This window comes from Bombina bombina, chromosome 4 (genome assembly GCF_027579735.1).
Source record: "Bombina bombina isolate aBomBom1 chromosome 4, aBomBom1.pri, whole genome shotgun sequence".
Taxonomy (NCBI): Eukaryota; Metazoa; Chordata; class Amphibia; order Anura; family Bombinatoridae; genus Bombina; species Bombina bombina.
Genome location: NC_069502.1, coordinates 1,092,527,929 through 1,092,545,049, shown reverse-complemented (window position 1 = coordinate 1,092,545,049; position 17,121 = coordinate 1,092,527,929). Strand labels below are relative to the sequence as shown.

Genomic DNA, 17,121 nt, shown 5'->3' with positions numbered 1-17,121 from the left:
GTAAGAAATGAAATGGCTGTAATATTGTTTACTGCTATACAGCAGTCACCTGGTCTGTCACCTATAACCCTCAAATGATAGTGATCGTACACTGGGGCCGGCACAGTGCAAGATATACAAGGTAATATATTATATACTGTTATGTCAGTAATAGTGTTATGCTTGAACACGTATGGTATGGAGTAAATAGGTTTCTAGGATAAAATCCTGGTACTTATAGGACATAGATTGTGAAAAGTTAGTTGCGTCGTGAAAAGTTAGGATTACAACATATTAGTCTACAGCACTGTTGACAGTATTAGTCGTGTTCCATAAGTGGCTAGATTATAATGTACTGCTAATAATAGCCAACTGGTGTGTCACAATTGACCCTCTGTACACTAGAGCCACACAAAATACTTGGATATATGGGCAGTGTGTTCAACACAGCTATATTAGTAACAATGAGTCATTGAGCATGTGTGGTAAGAAAAGAAAAGGCTGTAATGTTGTTTACTGTTATACAGCAGTCACCTGGTCTGTCACATATAACCCTCAAACGATAGTGACCGTACACTGGGGTCACACGGTGCAAGATATATAAGGCGATATATGATATAGAAGAAAAGATGAGAAGATCCCAGCTTAAAAGAAAATCAATCTTTATTCGTAAAAAATTATGTTGATGTACAAAGAAGACTTGGTCTTACGCGTTTCGGCTATCAAATGTGCCGTATTCAAAGACCTAGACGTCTCATCTTTTCTTCGATACAATTTTGCGAGTCTAAGAAGAAGCTCGCTATAGTGATCCCTAGTAACAGGACAGATGGTTTAGAGGCATTGAAGCCGGTTTTGCAGTTTGGATAAACGTTTCCTGCAGCTAAAGTCGCTATTAGCCACAGAGAGAAGTACCACCAGCGGATCGAAAGAGACACGCCAAAGCATCAGCAGTACAGGAAGGTGGTGAGATAAGACTAGTGCCTGCGCTACAGCGTAAGTCCTCTGAAGTGTGTGGAATATTTCCAGCCCAAGGTAAGAGCCGTGATCGGCTGTGGGAGAGACTGCAGGCAGCTTGTAAAGCAGTGTAAGGCTTTTCTAGTACACCATAATGCTGATTATCTCTGTTTGTGTTTAATTGCCATCGTGAACATATATTGTTGCTGCTGGTCTCCTAAGGACTGTTTGGAGTCTTGATAGAGCTAACAGAGTCCTGGGTATTTGGTATTAGGAACATAGAGAGGACAGGTTAAACTTTGAATTGCAGTAATATATTATATACTGCTAAGCAGTAATAGTGTTATGCTTGAATACGTGTGGTATGGGGTAAATAGAAGGTCTCTAGGATAAAATCCTGGTACTTATAGGACATAGATTGTAAAAAGTTAGTTGCGTAACTGGAGTCAAAATACTGTGCCACAGTAGACTTGTAATTATTCCTATTTGCAACTGGACTCATACGGATGTCTGAGATAAATGACGATCTCTATTGATGGTAACTGGAGATTCTGTGGGCAAATTACTGCGTAATAGCAGCCAACAAGTAAGTTTAACTCAAATTCTAGTTGTGCGTTGCCAGTCCCATATACAGAGCTGGTGTCAACTTTCTAGATACTAATGTAACTAAATTGATTAATACAGGGAAAATGGATACAACCGTATATTATAGTAGCAGCTGGGTAACCCCTGTGTTGTGAGTCAATTGATGATATATTACGTGAATATAGCATCTAATGCATCCACTACTTTATCAAAAAATATTATACTGCTCAACGGAATATACTACTAGTAGCCTATGAGGTACTGGTATAACAGAAATCCCCTATTATAGCGTAACCATATAGGTTTGATCGTTTCAAAATGCTATAGAAGGCAGGTTATAATCGAATGTGCTATAAATACTTATTAACCTATATGTGCAGTGTCACAATAAGTACGGATTAGAAAATATCGAGTCTAATGTGAGGTACTGTGATCATACACTCCCCAGCTTGTGCAGCATCACCGCTCGTGTGAGCTGGTAAAGTTAGGTCTACTAACAGCTGATAAAAGTATCACTAATCAAGCAGGAGACTGGCGACTGGATATGACGCCCACTATCGGCGTCCCACTTGGCAACCCTAGTTGCGCTAATCAATTAAATTAAAAGGTGACTAGAGGTAGGCTCAAAAGGAAAGCCTCAACAATTGTATAATTCTACTTGCATATTTTAAATAAAGTTTCACCTAACACCAACTACTTTTTTTTTTAATAAGAAATATTACATGGGCAGAATACATCCAAACATCTTACCTTTATTTTATGCAAAAATGTATTTTGTCACGGTGACAGTACATTGGCCAGCAGACATTTCATTAACCCTTTCGTGACAGGGTTAAAGTGCCTACATCGGAACACCTGTTCCGATGTAGACAAATTGCATACGATCGCAAGATTTCAATTATTGGATCGCATCTGGGGGGCGTCCCTACAACCCTAGGAACGCCCTCCAGACCGCGATCAAGTCCTTGAAGCACAGAAGGCTTCAGGACAGCCGTTTGTTATGACGTTCTATTCCGTCTTAATGGCTTTAAAGCCCAGTGTAAATATGACGGAATAGAACGCCATAACGGCGTTAAAAGGTTAAATAATTTGCTTTTGTAGTAAAATTCCTCTGAAAACTGTGCTTGTTCCACTCACTCTTTTAATATGAACTGACCCAGAAACATCCTATACAGTGATTACGTTGATTATAGTACAAGCCTATTAACATATGTCCCTAAGTAACAGCAGCAAAGGAGACCAGGAAATTAACTTTTCAAGACTTTGGCAATTGTCCAAGTTCTGAACGTAAACAAAACCTAGAATTTGGGCTATATGTTTGTTCAACCATAATTTACCTCTTTCAAATTAAGTACACCCACACTTAATATAGATTGCTTTTTAAAGGATAAATAGGGCTTTCTTTTAAAGAGATAGTTTAGTCCAATTAAACTTTCATGATTCAGATAGAGCATGCAATTTTAAAGGGACAGTCTACACCAGAATTTGTATTGTTTTAAAAGATAGATAATCCCTTTATTACCTATTTCCCAGTTTTGCATAACCAACACAGTTATATAAATACACTTTTAACCTCTGTGATTATCTTGTATCTAAGCCTCTGCAAACTGCCCCTTTATTTCAGTTCTTTTGACAAACTTGCAGTTTAGCCAATCAGTGCCTGCTCACAGATTACTTCACGTGCACGAGCACAGTGTTATCTATATGAAATACGTGAACTAACACCCTCTAGTGGTGAAAAACTGTTAAAATGCATTCTGAAAAGAGGTGGCCTTCAAGGTCTAAGAAATTAGCATATGAGCCTCCCAGGTTAAGCTTTCAACTAAGAATAACAAGAGAACAAAGCAAAATTGGTGATAAAAGTAAATTGGAAAATTGTTTAAAATTACATGCTCTATCTGAATCATAAAAGTTTATTTTGGCCTAGACTGTCCCTTTAAGCAACTTTCTAATTTATTCCTATTATCATTTTTTATTTGTTCTCTTGCTATCTTTATTTGAATTTTATCATAGGAGCAGGCCCATTTTTGGTTCAGCACCTGGGTAGTGCTTGCTGATTGGTGGCTACATTTAGACACCAATCAGAAAGCGCTACCTCGGTGCTAAACCAAAAATGGGCCAGCTCCTAAGCTTACATTCCTGTCTTTTCAAATAAAGATAGCAAGAAAATGAAGAAAAAAATAATAATAGCTGTAAATAAGAAAGTTGCCTAAAATTGCATCCTCTATCTAAATCATGAAAGTTTAATTTTGTCTAGACAATTGCGTTATCAAATATTTATATATGAAGTATAATTTAATATGAATAAAATCTAAGTTAGTTTGAGAAATTAGGAAATTGAATTTTTTATAATGAATATCATAAACCTGATAGGATTTACTGCAACAAAACACACATATTTGTATTCTGCAAAGTCCCACAATACAACCTGCCCATTTCAGTCTTCATACATGAAAATTTGACACCTTGATCTAAACAGAACTGAAAGGGTTAATTTTTTTATTTTATTTTTAAAGGTTCTCTTGTGAGAACCTGCAGTCAAAGTAATGAGAAGGGATTGATAAATCAAGCCATATATCTACATACGCAAACATAAACTTTGATACATTTGCAAATGCCCTTTTTCAGATGACACAAACCATTTACTACTACATCCTTTTAAAACAAATTGACAACTAAATGAAATCTCATTTCAGAAGAATTAGGGAAGCAGATTCATAATTCAGACATATTCAAGCCACATTTGCCCTGCTATATTTGCTCTCCAGAGACATGAAACATGCTGGAGCGGCAAGAATAGAAGTCTTGCCCATATAGTTTTCATAAAGCAATAATTTTCCTTCTAACCAATTAAGGCTGTTTTTTTTAGTGACTGGAAGCCAAGAAAAGATCTTTTAAGTGAAATGTTTGTGCAGACGAACAGTTGAAAACTAAAGCGAATAAAGTAATGAACAATTCAGTTAAAAGCAGTTATTCACTATTAAACCAAAGAGCTTGTTTAAAGTACAAAATCTGAGTCTATTTTCCACTTATGTGTAAAGCATAAAGAATCTTCATTGTCCAGAATAAAAAAAATACAGCAGTCTTATAAGTTCCATGTGGTACACTGAAGCACCACAGCGCCATCTAGGGGTCACTAACAGATTTTAAAATAATTTAAACTTTTTTTACTTTAAAAATAACTTTAAAAAAATAAATACACTAACAATGTAAAAATATGAAGGCTAGGAAATAAGATCCCTGGGCCTGTTGCAAAGACTGTATAAAGTGTTAGAGATACAAGGCATATACAGGTATACCCCGCTCATAAAGCGGGTTAGGGACCAGGGACCCACTGTAAAAGGGAAAACCGCCTTAAAGTGAAACAAGGCGGTTTTAGCTTTCTTTTCACTTACCAGTGTGTTTAAAAACATGTTTGAACTAACATATATTCTACGTTTAGTTTAACACTAGCACAGCGCAGTATTCAATAAATACTGTACCTGTAAAATAGTGACAATTACTGTAGTAAAATTTGCCAGACTATAGACACAGATTGCACTGTAATGATGTATTAAAGTGAAGGTAAAGTTGCGCCATACAAAAAGAAGGATTTGACAGATCAATAAAACTAAACATAAGTTTAATTCATAATTTTTTTTTATTTTGATTATTAAACAATATAATGACACTGCATAACATCCTAGAGTCCAGCAGAATGCCCGGCTCTGTGTCACATATTTTGTTATGGTTATGACGTAAACGCCAGCATCCATTGACATCCTGGCCGTTAGGCGGCCACGAGTGTAGACAAACCGCCCCCTCTATCTACAGCACATGCTCAACACACTGCGCACATCTTAGTTAATAGGGAGTGAGCCTGGCTGCTTACGTAGAAAGCGGGTGGGGCCGCTTTCTACATGGGATAGAGAACTGACCAGGAAGTCAATCGAGGGTGGAGCAACGGCGCTGTCAATTGCAAAAGTAAAATTTTAAAAATATAATTTTACAATTATTATTTTTTTTATTAAAAATTAGCGACTTCATATATTAGCGCATAGGCTACATATATGAATGATCCGAGAGCTGCAACTTTACCTTCACTTAAGCATAACAAAATGGTGCCAGTCACTTTTCTCGCAATCTCACGATTATTACAGCACTGTTTCAAAATCCTTGGAGGTTGAACTTCAGCTCCACAAAGCGCTGTATTAGTGAAGCACTGTAAAGTGAGCTATACCTGTATTTTGCAATCCATTACCATATGTAGAACATCCAAAGGGATTTTAGAGAAGGTTTACAGTGATAGAAATTGGAAACTGCATTTAAAATAATATAAAACCCCAAATCATTCATAATTCAGACAGAGAATACAATTTAAAACAACTTTCCAATTTACTTCTATTATATAATTTGCTTCATTATTATTATTATTATCGGTTATTTGTAGAGCGCCAACAGATTCCGCAGCGCTATGGTATCCATTGTTGGAAAGCATACCTATGTAGGATTAGGTGCAGCAATGCATTACTGGGAGCTAACTGCTGATTGGTGACTGCACATATATTCCACTTGTCATTGGACCATCCAATGCATTCAGTTAACTTCCAATAGTGCTTAGATGATCTTTCAACAAAGGATACCAAGAGAAAGAGGCAATTTAGATCATAGAAGTAAATTGGAAAGCTGTTTAGAATTCCATGATCTGTCTCAATCATGAAATAATTTTTTTGAGTTTCATATCGACTTTTAAATAACTAAAATGTTGTTCATTAAATCTCTGGGGCTAAAAAACAATAAGTAAAATAGTCCTATAAAACCAGAACCAGGTTTACAAAATGTGGGTAATTTATTTGAGAACTTTTTGAAAACCATAGACAGGTGCATGAGAGAGGGACAATTCGTACTGTATTACATGCCTAGCACAACAAAACTGCTCAATAACTAGAATCATATTCAGATAATAAAGTTTTAATTGCAGTAATTACGTATAATTACCATTCATTTCTGCACACAGGGTATTGGATGGTGCACGGTCTTCAGGGAGGGGCTGGGAAAGTAGGTCACTTTGTTCTTGTAATATCCTTGGATTGGCAAAGAAATCATTGGTGTCTCGTGGCTGTATTTCACTCATAATCATTTGCAACTGAGTAGCAGCTTCTGGAGAATACAATAAGCACAGTCAGTAAACAACTGCTTTGTTTTCAAAGGTTTAATGATCTGCCCCCTGTGTGCTGCACTATTATAAGCTACAAGGATGCAAAAAGTGGAAGACGCACTAAATATGTAAGATGCAATAATCAATATTATGCAAATATTATGCACTATTTGTTGTTTTACAGCAAGAAAATATTCTAAAAAACTGCTCTATTTCAATATAGCAAACAAACAAACTACATTTCCCCCCAAAACAGATTAAAATAAATGCACAGCGAACACAAGAAAATCTGAAAGTAAACTAAAATCAAGCAATTTGATGGACAGATTTTTACGCCACCATTTTTTTTAATCCACTACAGACTTTCTTCAATTTGAGAACCAATAAAACACTTAAAAAGTGATACTTCCAAATGATTGTAATCAATTAAAAATATACTCATAAGTGTCAATACAAAATAACGTGCCAAGCTCTGCACAGTGATAAGCATTTTGTACACATCACACTGCACAGTAGATAATATTATTATACTTAAAAGGAACAGTAAAGTCAAAATGAATCTTGATTCAGATAGAGCTTTTTTACAGGGATATAAAACACATACATGTTCTCTTGTAATTCAGACAGTGCATACCAATGTTAAAAAGTTTCCAATTTACTTCTAATATCAAATTTGCTTTGTCCCCATGGTATTCTTTTTAGAAGAGATACCTAGGTAGGCATCTGGAGGAACCTACATTGCAGGAAATAGTGCAGCCATCTAGTTCTCTTGCAAATTGATAACATTCTTGCAAAACTGCTGCCATATAGTGTTTTAGACCCAGGCACATGCCTGAACTAAAAGTTTGTAAAAGTTTCTCTGGGATCCCCTTTGTTCAGAAATAGCAGACATATATGACTTTGCCATTGCTTTTTGGTAATTAGAAGGCCGCTAATAGCAGCTGCGCACCACACTTCTATTATTGCCGCCAGTGAAGGGGTTAATTAGGTAGCTTAAAAGGTTAATTTTAGCTTTAGTGTAGATATTAGCCTCCCACCTGACACTCCTCACCCTCTAATCCCTCCCAAACAGCTCTCTTCCCTCCCCTAAAAACAGAATTTATGTTTACCTGATAAATTTCTTTCTCCTACGGTGTATCCGGTCCACGGCTTCATCCTTACTTGTGGGATATTCTCAATCCCTACAGGAAGTGGCAAAGAGAGCACACAGTAGAGCTGTCCATATAGCTCCCCTCAGGCTCCGCCCCCCCCAGTCATTCGACCGACGGTTAGGAGAAAAAGGAGAACCATAGGGTGCAGTGGTGACTGTAGTTTACAAAAAATAAATTTAAACCTGACCAAAATGCCAGGGCGGGCCGTGAACCGGATACACCGTAGGAGAAAGAAATTTATCAGGTAAACATAAAATCTGTTTTCTCCTACATTGGTGTATCCGGTCCACGGCTTCATCCTTACTTGTGGGAACCAATACCAAAGCTTTAGAACACGGATGAAGGGAGGAAACAAGTCAGGTAACCTAAACGGAAGGCACCACTGCTTGCAAAACCTTTCTCCCAAAAATAGCCTCCGAAGAAGCAAAAGTATAGAATTTGTAAAATTTGGCAAACGTATGCAGTGAAGACCAAGTCGCTGCCTTACAAATCTGTTTAACAGAAGCCTCATTCTTGAAAGCCCATGTGGAAGCCACAGCTCTAGTAGAGTGAGCTGTAATTCGTTCAGGAGGCTGCCTTTCAGCAGTCTCATAAGCCAACCGGATGATGCTTTTCAGCCACATCAAGATTGTGTAACAGACGTTCCTTGTTAGAAACTGGATTAGGACACAGAGAAGGAACAACTATTTCCTGGTTGATATTCTTATTGGAAACCACTTTTGGAAGAAAAACAGGTTTGGTACGTAAAACGACCTTATCTGTATGAAACACCAGATAGGGTGAATTACACTACAAAGCAGACAATTCAGAAACTCTTCTAGCAGAAGAAATAGCTACTAAAAACAAAACTTTCCAAGATAGTAACTTAATATCTATGGAATGTAGAGGTTCAAACGGAACCCCTTGAAGAACTGAAAGAACTAAATTTAGACTCCATGGAGGAGCCACAGGTCTGTAGACAGGCTTGATTCTGACTAAAGCCTGTACAAACGCCTGAATATCTGGCATGGCTGCCAGACACTTGTGTAACAAAACAGACAGAGCAGATATCTGTCCCTTTAATGAACTAGCTGACAGACCTTTCTCCAATCCTTCTTGGAGAAAAGATAGTATCCTTGGAATCCTAATCATACTCCATGAGTAACCCTTGGATTCGCACCAGCAAAGATATTTCCGCCATATCTTATGGTAAATTTTCCTGGTGACAGGCTTTCTAGCCTGGATCAGAGTATCTATAACTGATTCCGAAAACCCACGCTTAGCTAGAATCAAGCGTTCAATCTCCAAGCAGTCAGTTGCAGAGAAACTAGGTTTGGATGTTCGAATGAACCTTGAATTAGAAGGTCCTGCCTCAAAGGCAGCTTCCATGGTGGAACCGATGACATATTCACCAGGTCTGCATACCAAGTCCTGCGTGGCCACGCAGGAGCTATCAGAATTACCGAAGCCTTCTCCTGTTTGATCCTGGCTACTAGCCGGGGGAGAAGGGGAAACGGTGGAAAGACATAAGCTAGATTGAACGACTAAGGCGCTACTAAGGCATCTACCAATGTCGCCTTGGGATCCCTGGACCTGCACCCGTAACGTGTAACTTTGGAGTTCTGACGTGACGCCATCAGATCCAGATCTGGAATGCCCCATAGCTGGGTCAGCTGAGCAAAAACCTCCGGGTGGAGTTCCCACTCCCCCGGATGGAAAGTCTGACGACTCAGATAATCCGCTTCCCAGTTGTCCACTCCTGGGATGTGAATTGCTGATAGATGGCAGGAGTGATCCTCTGACCATTTGATGATCTTGGATACCTCCCTCATCGCCAGGGAACTCTTTGTTCCCCCCTGATGATTGATGTACTCTACAGTCGTCATGTTGTCCGACTGAAATCTGATGAATTTGGCCTCCGCTAGTTGAGGCCATGCCTGGAGCGCATTGAATATCGCTCTCAATTCCAAAATGTTTATCGGGAGAAGAGATTCTTCCCGAGACCAAAGACCCTGAGCCTTCAGGGACTTCCAGACCGCGCCCCAGCCTAAGAGGCTGGCGTCGGTCGTGACAATGATCCACTCCGGTCTTCAGAAACTCATTCCCTGAGACAGGTGATCCTGAGACAACCACCAGAGGAGTGAGTCTCTGGTTTGCTGGTCCATCTGAATCTGGGGAGACAAATCTGCATAATCCCCATTCCATTGTTTGAGCATGCACAGTTGCAATGGTCTTAAATGAATTTGAGCAAAAGGAACCACATCCATTGCCGCAACCATTAGTCCTATTACCTCCATGCACTGAGCTATGGAGGGTTGAGGAATGGATTGAAGAACTCGACAAGTGTTCAAAAGTTTTAATTTCCTGACCTCTGTCAGAAAGATTTTCATTTCTACCAAGTCTATTATTGTTCCCAGGAAGGGAACCCTTGTGAACGGGGACAGAGAACTTTTTTCTATGTTCACCTTCCACCCGTGAGACCTTAGAAAGGCTAGAACAATGTCCGTATGAGCCCTTGCTTTGTGAAAGGACGACGCCTGTATTAAAATGTTGTCTAGGTAAGGTGCTACTGCAATGCCCCTTGGCCTTAGCACCGCTAGAAGGGACCCTAGCACCTTTGTGAAAATTCTGGGAGCAGTGGCCAATCCGAAGGGAAGAGCCACGAACTGGTAATGCTTGTCCAGAAAGGCGAACCTCAGAAACTGATGGTGATCTTTGTGGATAGGAATATGCAGGTACGCATCCTTTAAGTCCACGGTAGTCATATATTGACCCTCCTGGATCATTGGTAAAATTGTCCGAATGGTTTCCATTTTGAATGATGGAACTCTGAGGAATTTGTTTAGGATCTTTAAATCCAGAATTGGCCTGAAAGTTCCTTCCTTTTTGGGAACTACAAACAGGTTTGAGTAAAATCCCAGTTCTTGATCTGCTGTTGGAACTGGGTTTATCACTCCCATTTTTAAAAGGTCTTCTACGCAATGTAAGAATGCCTGTCTCTTTATCTGGTCTAAAGATAAGCGAGACACATGGAACCTTCCCCTTGGAGGAAGGTCCTTGAATTCTAGAAGATACCCCTGAGAGACAATTTCTAGTGCCCAGGGGTCCGGAACATCTCTTGCCCAGGCCTGAGCAAAGAGAGAAAGTCTGCCCCCTACTAGATCCGGTCCCGGATCGGGGGCTACCCCTTCATGCTGTCTTGGTAGCAGCAGCAGGCTTTTTGGCCTGTTTTCCCTTGTTCCAGCCTTGCAATGGTTTCCATGCTGGTTTGGGCTGGGGTGCGTTACTCTCTTGCCTAGTGGCTGTAGAGGTAGAAGCCGGTCCGTTCCTGAAATTGCAAAAGGAACGAAAATAAGACTTATTTTTAGATTTGAAAGGTCTATCCTGTGGAAGGGCATGGCCCTTTCCCCCAGTGATATCTGAAATAATTTCTTTCAACTCTGGCCCGAATAGGGTCTTATCCTTGAAAGGAATATTAAGCAATTTTGTTTTGGAAGAGACATCCGCCAACCACGATTTTAGCCAAAGCGCCCTACGAGCCACTATTGCGAAACCAGAATTTTTCGCCGCTAATTTAGCTAACTGAAAAGCGGGATCTGTAATGAAAGAATTAGCCAACTTCAGGGCGTGAATTCTATCCATGACTTCATCATAAGAAGTCTCCTTCTGGAGTGAGTTTTCTAATTCCTCAAACCAAAAAGCAGCTGCAGTGGTTACAGGAATAATGCAAGAAATTGGTTGAAGAAGAAAACCTTGTTGAACAAAAATTTTCTTAAGTAAACCTTCTAATTTTTTATCCATAGGATCTTTGAAAGCACAACTGTCTTCTATTGGTATAGTTGTGCACTTAGCTAGCGTTGAGAAACTTTTCCTGTGTCAGAAATTTCTCCCTCAGACAGGCCCTCCCTCACCGCCAAGTCAGATTGATGTGAGGGCACTACAGATAAAATTATCCTCTGCGTCTGCTTGCTCATTTTCTGTATTTAAAACTGAGCAATCACGCTTCCTAGGAAAAGCTGGCAGTTTGGATAAAAATGCTGCAAGAGAATTATCCATTACTGCTGCTAACTGTTGCATAGTAATAGCAATTGGCACGCTAGATGTACTGGGCATCGCTTGCGCGGGCATAGCTGGTGTTGACACAGAAGGAGAGGATAGTGAGCTATCCTCACTACCTTAAGCTAAAGAATCATCTTGGGCTATATCTTTAAGCGTGATTGTACGGTCCTTAAGCTGTTTGGACGCTATGGCACACTTCACACATAAATTTAATGGGGGAACCACCTTGGTCTTTGAACATACAGAACATAGGTTATCTGAAGGGTCAGACATGTTTGACAGACTTAAACAGATCTTCAATGCAATAAAAATTATTTTTGACAAAAACGTTACTGTGTCTTTAAATAATAAAAGTGCACACTTTATTACTAAAACATCAAAAAACCATCAAATAAACATCCGATTTTAATGAAATTTTCACCACAGTGTCTTAATGCTTTGAAATGATTGCACACAAATTTTCAGACCAATTAACCCCTTAATGCCCAAACCGGAGCTAATAACAGCAATTAACCTGTTAAAAACACTACAGTACTATGCCACAGCTTCCACTGTGGCCTTTACCTTCCTTAGGGATTATTTTAGCAGGAAATAAGCCTCTCTGGAGTCTTTTCTGATGCCTCTGGACTCCCCACGTGAAGCTGCATGAACTGCCTAAGCAAAACAACTGTGCAATTGAGGCCTGAAAATGAGGCCTCCTCCCTCTTCATTCCAGAGTGGAGGGGCTGTTCTGACTAGAATAGGTGTCTAAATAAGTGCCAGGCGCAAAATAAAACCCCAAAAGTGTTTTAAAGTCTGAAAAAACAACTAAACACCACATACTCTTAACCACCCCCGTGGAGATGCTACTAGTTAGAGCGGCAAAGAGAATGACTGGGGGGGGTGGAGCCTGAGGGGAGCTATATGGACAGCTCTGCTGTGTGCTCTCTTTGCCACTTCCTCTAGGGATTGAGAATATCCCACAAGTAAGGATGAAGCCGTGGACCGGATACACCAATGTAGGAGAAAATAAGTTTTGTTTTTAAAAAAAAAATTATTATTAATTTTTATATTTTCTGCAGTGTAGGATCCCCCCTTACCCCCCAACCTCCCTGATCCCCCCAAACCTCACCCCCCAACTATCATCCATCTTACATACTGACAGCTGTCTGCAAGTATGCTTACCTGATAATTTTATTTTCTTCAGATGGAAAGAGTCCACAGCTGCATTCATTACTTTTGGGAAATAAGAACCTGGCCACCGGGAGGAGGCAAAGACACCCCAGCCAAAGGCTTAAATACTCCTCCCACCCCCCTCATCCCCCAGTCATTCTGCCGAGGAACAAGGAAACAGTAGAAGAAATATCAGAGTGAAAGGGTGCCAGAAGAATAAAAATTAGACACTCAACATAAAAAATACGGGTGGGGAGCTGTTGACTCTTTCCATCTGAAGAAAATAAAATTATCAGGTAAGCATAATTTAAGTTTTTCTTCATAAATCGAAAGAGTCCACAGCTGCATTCATTACTTTTGGGAAAACAATACCCAAGCTATAGAGCACACTGAATGCCAAGGCAAGAGGGTACAAGAGGCGGCCCATTCTGAAGGCACCAGGCCTGAAAACACTACTCAACAAAACCCTGCTTCGTTTGAAGCCAAGAAACATTGAAAAGAAAAAAGGCCCCAAGGACACTGAGCCGCAGATAGCCCGGAAGCCTAGCTAGACACTGCAAAATCAGATGCAACTGAGCCAACAGTCCTCCAGAAGACACAGTCGACCAGCAGTCAATCCACAACCACACACCCTTCACTAGCGAAGAGAACACCAGCCCAAAAGTCCCAAAGGGATAAGGCAAGGAGAACCAAATGGAAACCGAAAGGTCACCACAAATTCCATAAAAGAAAGAACTCCCAGAGTGAGCCCAGCTCACAAAGACCCAAATGGGTCCTGACAAACAAGGGGAGGACACGCCTAGACCAAACAAAAACCACAGGGATTAGGACCGGGCATCAGAACAGAGAAAACATTCCTCTCCACATCGTTCAAAAGCACTGAAAAAGACAACTGAAGATGGAGTCCTCAAAACATCAGCACTTAGACTACTGAAGTAGTCAACTCATAATAAGTGTAGCAGACCCAGATGGTCAAGAACACGCAGTCATCATCATGATGACACAGAAGAAATACTTGCTGAGAAGAAAAAAACGGCCAAACAAGAAACCAGATTGCATTCCAATCAACCAAACCGACACATAGGTCTCAAACCGGAAGAAGCACAGAACCTCAACAAGGCCTACTGCACCCCCAAAGATGAACAACAATCTCAGAACCTACTCCCAGCCAGGCCAGCCCAAGCGTCGGCAGGTCTGAAACAGGGAAACAAAAGAACCCCAACACCAGCTCCCAAAAGAGCAGAAGAATGGCCCTAGCCATTCCAAAAGAGCTTGGGTGCCCCGAAACTCCTTAGAGAGACAGTCGACAAGGCCGAAGCTAAAACTAGCAAAAAAAAGGCCCAACATAGTTTTGACAAAAACGTTACTGTGTCTTTAAATAATAAAAGTGCACACTTTATTACTAAAACATCAAAAAACCATCAAATAAACATCCGATTTTAATGAAATTTTCACCACAGTGTCTTAATGCTTTGAAATGATTGCACACACATTTTCAGACCAATTAACCCCTTAATGCCCAAACCGGAGCTAATAACAGCAATTAACCTGTTAAAAACACTACAGTACTATGCCACAGCTTCCACTGTGGCCTTTACCTTCCTTAGGGATTATTTTAGTAGGAAATAAGCCTCTCTGGAGTCTTTTCTGATGCCTCTGGACTCCCCACGTGAAGCTGCATGAACTGCCTAAGCAAAACAACTGTGCAATTGAGGCCTGAAAATGAGGCCTCCTCCCTCTTCATTCCAGAGTGGAGGGGCCTTTCTGACTAGAATAGGTGTCTAAATAAGTGCCAGGCGCAAAATAAAACCCCAAAAGTGTTTTAAAGTCTGAAAAAACAACTAAACACCACATACTCTTAACCACCCCCGTGGAGATGCTACTAGTTAGAGCGGCAAAGAGAATGACTGGGGGGGTGGAGCCTGAGGGGAGCTATATGGACAGCTCTGCTGTGTGCTCTCTTTGCCACTTCCTCTAGGGATTGAGAATATCCCACAAGTAAGGATGAAGCCGTGGACCGGATACACCAATGTAGGAGAAAATAAGTTTTGTTTTAAAAAAAAAAATTATTATTAATTTTTATATTTTCTGCAGTGTAGGATCCCCCCTTACCCCCCAACCTCCCTGATCCCCCCCAAACCTCACCCCCCAACTATCATCCATCTTACATACTGACAGCTGTCTGCAAGTATGCTTACCTGATAATTTTATTTTCTTCAGATGGAAAGAGTCCACAGCTGCATTCATTACTTTTGGGAAATAAGAACCTGGCCACCAGGAGGAGGCAAAGACACCCCAGCCAAAGGCTTAAATACTCCTCCCACCCCCCTCATCCCCCAGTCATTCTGCCGAGGAACAAGGAAACAGTAGAAGAAATATCACAGTGAAAGGGTGCCAGAAGAATAAAAATTAGACACTCAACATAAAAAATACGGGTGGGGAGCTGTTGACTCTTTCCATCTGAAGAAAATAAAATTATCAGGTAAGCATAATTTAAGTTTTTCTTCATAAATCGAAAGAGTCCACAGCTGCATTCATTACTTTTGGGAAAACAATACCCAAGCTATGGAGCACACTGAATGCCAAGGCAAGAGGGTACAAGAGGCGGCCCATTCTGAAGGCACCAGGCCTGAAAACACTACTCAACAAAACCCTGCTTCGTTTGAAGCCAAGAAACATTGAAAAGAAAAAAGGCCCCAAGGACACTGGGCCGCAGATAGCCTGGAAGCCTAGCTAGACACTGCAAAATCAGATGCAACTGAGCCAACAGTCCTCCAGAAGACACAGTCGACCAGCAGTCAATCCACAACCACACCCCCTTCACTAGCGAAGAGAACACCAGCCCGAAAGTCCCAAAGGGATAAGGCAAGGAGAACCAAATGGAAACCGAAAGGTCACCACAAATTCCATAAAAGAAAGAACTCCCAGAGTGAGCCCAGCTCACAAAGACCCAAATGGGTCCTGACAAACAAGGGGAGGACACGCCTAGACCAAACAAAAACCACAGGGATTAGGACCGGGCATCAGAACAGAGAAAACATTCCTCTCCACATCGTTCAAAAGCACTGAAAAAGACAACTGAAGATGGAGTCCTCAAAACATCAGCACTTAGACTACTGAAGTAGTCAACTCATAATAAGTGTAGCAGACCCAGATGGTCAAGAACACGCAGTCATCATCATGATGACACAGAAGAAATACTTGCTGAGAAGAAAAAAACGGCCAAACAAGAAACCAGATTGCAATCCAATCAACCAAACCGACACATAGATCTCAAACCGGAAGAAGCACAGAACCTCAACAAGGCCTACTGCACCCCCAAAGATGAACAACAATCTCAGAACCTACTCCCAGCCAGGCCAGCCCAAGCGTCGGCAGGTCTGAAACAGGGAAACAAAAGAACCCCAACACCAGCTCCCAAAAGAGCAGAAGAATGGCCCTAGCCATTCCAAAAGAGCTTGGGTGCCCCGAAACTCCTTAGAGAGACAGTCGACAAGGCCGAAGCTAAAACTAGCAAAAAAAAGGCCCAACATAGTCTCACGCAACCCAGAGATCATGTATCCCTTCAACATAGGTTAAATCCTCTGTTCCAACTCCTGAATGCAAGAGAGGCCCTAAGCCAAGGACCATACCTCCATAAGGAGGAGAACAAGCCCTCTTAAGAAAAAAGGGGCCATTAAATACAGAGCACCTGCCCACAAGACACAAGCTGAACAAGAGATCAATCTCCAACGCAGATAAACTTGAAATGAATCCCCTTAGAAAACAGCCTGCTAGCACACCGACAAGGTGCAATAGCTGCAGCGGATACCCTGCAAACCCTTCGCCTGCAGAACCGCAAAGCCATCAGGTTACTGCAGCAAACTGTCCAAGGGAAACCGTTCAATAAGCGAAAAGCAAGCATCGGCACTCAGAAAACCTGGCCAACCGTGACCAGATCAACTAGCCAGACCAAAGGTCATAGCCCAAGTTCCCTGAAAGTGGAGAACCCTGAACCCGTCCTAAAGTCTGCAAAGTCCGGTAACAACCCGCCAAGAGAAAATGCTGAGCGAAAGCCTCAGCAACCGGACGAACCAGAGCAATGACAGGTTCGTGCCCCCATTGTTTAAAAAACAGACTGTCAGG

The 17,121-nt window shown here is 41.0% G+C and overlaps 1 protein-coding gene across 2 annotated transcripts in view; it reads right to left on the bottom strand.

Moving 5' to 3' along the window:
• THADA (THADA armadillo repeat containing) overlaps positions 1-17,121 on the bottom strand; it is a 1,857,831-nt gene that overhangs the window by 1,640,426 nt on the left and 200,284 nt on the right. For both annotated transcript variants that reach the window (XM_053712286.1, XM_053712287.1), the window contains exon 20: positions 6,496-6,657. In XM_053712286.1, coding sequence (XP_053568261.1) covers positions 6,496-6,657 — 162 coding nt within the window. The remainder of the gene's footprint in view (positions 1-6,495; positions 6,658-17,121) is intronic.